Source organism: Gavialis gangeticus, unplaced genomic scaffold (assembly GCF_001723915.1).
Source record: "Gavialis gangeticus isolate Ggan-Ray unplaced genomic scaffold, GavGan_comp1, whole genome shotgun sequence".
Lineage (NCBI taxonomy): Eukaryota > Metazoa > Chordata > Crocodylia > Gavialidae > Gavialis > Gavialis gangeticus.
In genome coordinates this window covers 7,179,420-7,185,180 of record NW_017728996.1, presented here as the reverse complement: position 1 = coordinate 7,185,180, position 5,761 = coordinate 7,179,420, and the positions used below count along the sequence as shown (strand labels likewise).

General features: G+C 46.7%; 1 protein-coding gene across 1 annotated transcript in view; it reads right to left on the bottom strand.

Annotated features, from left to right (window-relative positions):
- Window positions 1–5,761, bottom strand: part of PARP16 (poly(ADP-ribose) polymerase family member 16) — a gene marked incomplete at its 5' end in the record, with an annotated part of 8,859 nt that extends 3,098 nt beyond the window's left edge. The window contains 4 exons of the mRNA XM_019503809.1: window positions 647–818; window positions 2,169–2,375; window positions 3,818–3,955; window positions 5,645–5,761. Coding sequence (XP_019359354.1) covers window positions 647–818; window positions 2,169–2,375; window positions 3,818–3,955; window positions 5,645–5,761 — 634 coding nt within the window. The remainder of the gene's footprint in view (window positions 1–646; window positions 819–2,168; window positions 2,376–3,817; window positions 3,956–5,644) is intronic.

The following is a 5,761-nucleotide window of genomic DNA, read 5'->3' as shown; positions in this document are numbered from 1 at the left end:
TTACTCTTGAAGGTGTTCAATGTAGGTGCTTGAACCACCTCCGATGGCAGGCTGTTCCAGACCTTGGGGGCTTGGACAGTAAAGAATTTCTTCCTTATGTCCAGCCTGAAACAGTCTTGCAGTAGTTTATGACTGTTCAACCACGTCATCCCTTGGGGCACTCTGGTGAACAAACGTTCCTCCAGATACTGGTGGTCACCCCTGATAAACTTATAGGTGGCTATCAGATCACCCGAGCCTGCACTTTTCCAGGCTAAAGAGCCCCATGGTGCATATGTATAAATCCTGAATGTCTGTTCTCCTGTAGTGAGCTTGGCGCGTGGATCCATCTCTGATCATGCATGAAATGAACCTGTGTCCTAGCACACGTGCTGTGACAGTACTGAAACTGCCTAAAAGGAAACGGGCTGCTGTTTTGGGGTGCTTGCTAAAGTCAGCAGGGTCCATTCCTAGACTTAGCACTTGTTCTGGTTTGTGAAAAGCTTCCCACTCAAACTCTCGCCGATTTGACAGGTCATCCAGAGAAGGCACCCCCATGCCTGGATTTTGCAGGAGTTCATCTGGGATATGTTTTATGTTAAACAACCACATGTTCGCAAAAGCTAGGGGCCAAGCACTGCTAATGAAATCCTAAACACAGACTCACCCTTCTTCTTCACCTGGCATTTTACATCTGGATGATCAATGATTTCACAGACAGCTACACAGCTCAGGATAGGGCCCAACACACTTTTTTGCCACCCAAGGCCATGAGGACTATATAGAAGTGCCAGGCTTAGATCACTGGTGAGATAAGTACCTTCGCCAAACAAAGACGTCTGAAATGGCAAAAAGAGGAGTGAAGAGAGTATATTCCATTAAAAACATGAACATCCAAACTGAACAAAATTACAGGACACAGGTTCTTTCTTTCTAAATGTGTGCCTGTTGCTTGCAACAGGAGTAGAAACACAGAAATGAAAATGAAAATCTCCCTCGGACACCTAAATTCTCTTGGTTCGATTTGGTATAGGTAAAACTATTTCAGTTAAGGATGTGATCTCCCTCTCGCCTTCATGGATGGAGTTAGACCAAAATAGCATATTCCCCTTCTTATACAGGTATCCTAATATAATAAAAGGCTTAGTCTGTGTGTCTGTCTGTCCGTAATACTTTTGGGCAACTGTGCATGCGCCACTGAGAATGTGGGCAGTGATTTTGGCTGCGCAGCCTGGGCTGCATAGGCCCAAGTTTGCCTCACTGCCACTGAAGTTTGTGTCAGTGGCAAACGCCCCAGCTGCCCCAGCAGCAGGGCCTGCGCCCCCCCCCCCACCCCCCCCCCCTGTGGGCGAGGGGTGGGGATCACAGTGGTGGCACCCCCCTGCCACCTGGCCCTGATGCCCCCGCCCCCAGACCAGATGGCAGGGATGGGTAATTTGCTAGTAAGTTTTATAAGACTACAAGCACTCTTACGCCACATCAGGGACACAGCTCTAAACTGCTCTAACTTTGCTGTTACAGTTAGAATGGTAAAACTAGTTTATGTGGGTGAGGCCTCATTGATGAACAGAAACCTGCTTTCACACAGAACAGCTTAGAAACACAAAATCAGCCACCTCAAATAAAACTACTCATCCATAAACTGAGTTTCCTGTCTCCCACAATAACTAACAGGCAATAACTTCATATTTGGTGTCCCAACAGCTTCCAATTCAAGAAAAAATGCATGCTCACAAACCCACAGTCTCCAGCCAATGACATCCTTGCTAGCAGTCTCAGCAGATGCGAAGGACTCCAATGGCAGAGTATTAGAGGCAGTCCAGGGTTGAGATCACAGAGGGACAGTCTGCACTGCTCTTGTTCAAATATTTCTTTGGTTAGAGGGCTCCCACCTCCAAGGCTTCAGATGGGCCATTTTTTTAAGAGGCATTAAATTCACTTGCTTTTCAGCACATGGGGGGAAAAAAGGGCTGTGGGGCTGGACCTGGGGCTGCACCATCTGCAGTTTTTAATCTGTCTGCATTACAAAGTCTAATGCAACTGTATGCAAGTACCACAAGTCAAGGAAAACAAATAGCAACAGGAGAACATGGAAAGAGTTTGCACACATTGTTAAAAAAGCCATCAGCATTTATAAATGAATGCAAAATAAAGGAGTGTGTTAGTAACATAAAAGCTGGAAGCCTTACCCTATTTAAATGGCAGCATAAACCATTGTGCAGTATAGAATGGAAATTCTCCAGGCGGCTCCCATGGAATGCATAGATAAGGTCCCTTTCTCCCTTGGTCTCGTCAAACTTGGCATTCATCTGATCACAATAAACTACTTCAAACACGAAGTCGGGCATAGGAACAGCTATACTTGATGTACCTGTCAGTTCCTGGATCTTCTCGAACTGAAAGAAAGCAGAGTCCTGTTTGTGTACTTATTTTTTTTTAGAGAGCTCTGCTCACTGGAAATTTTCTTAGTGACTCGGTCTTTTCTAATTTCTTCATATGCTCCGTGTACCCCGAGTGCATGTTCAATTCGGGCGCTGGTTTGGTAGGGCACTGCATGCAAGTGCGTGCTTTCTACTGGCTGCCTGTGCCACGTGCAGCGTGTGCTGGCTTTGGGGCTCACTCTGTGCAGCACAGGAGGTCAGTCCAGGCAGGCACATGCTGCCTACAGCATCCTGCTGGCCTGGCCCTGCATACTGGCTCTGGTACATTTGGGCAGCTTGGGGCCTAAGCTGGGCAGGTGCACAGCCAGGCCAGCACAGGTGCTGCATACAATGTGCCCCGGACCAACCTCCTGCGCTGTGTACAGCGGCAGGTCCAGCCCACGTGCAGTGTGCAGAACGAGCTCTAGAGCTGGCACATGCTGCATGCAGCACATGGACTGGACCCAGAACCACAAGTACTGCATGCTTTGCAGGGGTTCAGTCCTGATCCAGCCTGCAGATAGGCCCAGCAACCCTCATCTAGCCTAGGGGACAATAGGAGTTTGACAACCTGATCTAGAATATACTATGAACCTAAGAGTTTATGTACATAATGGATGTTGGTTGCAATGTAAGTTTTATAGGTAAAAAACTGGGACTGTCTGCATTAAGCGCTTAGTTTGCTTAACTGAATATCTAGTATGCATATAGATATGGATTACATTGTAATCCCTATTACAGTAGGATCTGAGCACCTTGCAATCTTTATTTTTCCAATACTTAGTGTGTGTTTTGGAGATGGGGAAACTGAGACATAATGTCACACAAGGAGTCTGCAATACAGTAGGGAAATGAACCCTGGTCTCCAGTCCCAGGCTGGATCCTGAATCATTAGACCAGCTGCTGTCCTTAGTGCGCTAGTATTTCTAGATAATAGACCTGGTATGGTACTATTCTAAGGATTTCATAATCCAAAGGCAGGGCAGAGTAACAGCAGAACATGTAAACAGAGCGGCTGAGTCATGAAACCACATATCAGCAAGAGAAGGTTTGTGCTACCAAAATCCAAATCCAAAATTTTTCTTTAAAGATCTTATCACAGCTCATTTTGACCCATTTTTGCTTCTGTTCCTTAGCTATAGTGAGATGCTATCTGAGGTAGAGTTAACATTTTTTTTCTCACTATGTTTTCCTCTTTGGATACTATGATAGTAATGCCAACCAGCTGCAAGACCTGTAGTATCCCAGCCAGATGGTAACTGGAAAAAAACTTTTCTACATGCACAAAATGTGTTCACTTTAAGCATTTTTAAGGTCTTTATAACAATCACCCAATCCCAGGGGACACCAGAATTTCTTAAACCCAAGGGTGCCTTAAAAAGGCAAATTTGCATCATACCACCTTGGTAAGAACTCACCTCTTGTTTCCTAGTACTTTGTATACTTAAGAACTTAGATGATAAAATCCAGCTAAACAGCTCCGATGTCTTTTTATCCGTGTCAGGAACAGACCTCAGAAGTTCTGCCAGGCTCGGCAAAGCATTTGTATCTGCAAGCTAAGGCAAGAAAAATGTTTTTAGATTTGGCTTCTCTTCATTGTGGTTAAACAGAGACCTCTAGTGGAAATGAAATAGTTCACTCTAATGGGGAACTTAGTGATGTAGAAATGGAAATTGTTTTTCCACCTGAGATTCACCCCTGAAAATCCTGCACTGAGATTATGGATCAAAATTGGTCATTTATTCCAAGGGGCTACTGTAAGTAAACTGCACAGACTATATTCATCATTTCTGGGATATGCATAGGAACAATCGGCCATAAACCTTGGAAATGGTCAACACATCACAGGAGAGGCAATATCTGCACTTGGATAAAACTTGGGCCTTGATCTGGGTTTTTAAATTGCCCAAGTAATTTTCCAGTCTGCACACAGTACAACAAATTTAACTGCTTATACCTTGGAAGCCTTCAAACCTATTTTTAATCCTAAAGTTCTTGGTGATGTGTGAAGCACTTGGAAAATTGTACTTGCTCACTCACAAAATATCAACAGATATCCCCTGCCACCCCTACCCCTGCATTAACTTGTTAACTGATCAACTGGCAAATATTTGTACATAAGCCATTTAGTCAAGGCTGTTTACCTGTTTAATCCTAGGTAAAACCACGTTCTCTACATCTTGCAAACCCACTTGACAGTTGCAAACAGCTTACTGATAAGTTCAGGGAGAAGGAACCACATTTTTAGGATGCCCTCTAAGGTGTTATACAGGCCTTTGACCCTCTATAAACTGTAGTGCAATAAATCCAGTAGTAGGACTGAGTTGGGGGGGAAGAAGGGAGCTCCTCCTTTTTATGCATACACTTATGCACTACACAACTACTCTGCATTTAATTGGAAGCATCACTATTAACATTTTTTTTGAGCCTTTCTCCTTCATGCGGTGGGGATATGTCCTTCTGTGCACAAATAATCTCTTCATCTGTCTGTTCTACATCACAGCATTTTTGCAGCTTTGCAGAGTGACCCTCCAGGAGCAGTTGTGTGTTTATGAAGGAGGGGAACGTCACCCTTTAAAAGTAGCAGGATATTTGCAGCAGGGAAAAGCATGTTTCCCAGAAGTTCTCACGCTTAATAAAAAGCCTGAAAAAGACACGCTTTCCTCCAACCCTCCAGGGGAAACCCCCCACCCGTGCATGGGCTGAGCCGGGAATGTTTCTGCCCCTAAGAGTTTTTTTCTTTTATAAAAAAGGGAAGTTGCATCTTGCTGAAACGGGCAGCTGGTCTGTACCGAGGGCGGCCATCCTCGAGGATGTTCTTGCTCCTGTGTCCTCGCCCGACACGAAACCCGACGCCTTTTATGTCCTCTCTTTCTCTTTGAGAGAAAACGACTCTTCAAGAGAAGTTGATGAGAAAAACCGAGGACGGCAGGGCAACGGGTTTCGTATCGAGCGGACAAGCCGAAGGTCCTCGACGCAAAGCCGAGGGCCGCGCGGGGTCTTTAGCAACAAGTGCCCGCACCTGCACGATGCTGTGTAAGGAAAGAACACTATAAAAGGAAGGAAAGCGAGTGGAGGGCCGGGCCGGGCCGGGCCGGGCCCACCCGTCCTGAAGGCGCGACGGCTTTATCCCGCAGGCGCCCCACGCTGGGGGGGGGGACGTGACGCTGCCCGGGGCCGGCCCTTGTGTCTCATTTGGTCCCCGACACACACTACACACCACACACACCCGCCCGGGCCCTCACCAGCGCGTCGAAGTCCTTGCTGCGGGCGCGGCCGCGGGCGTAGCGGGCCGGGAAGGGCCGGAGCAGCGAGTCGCGCTTGTAGCTGCGCAGCGCCGCCGCGAACAGGCTGCAGCGGAG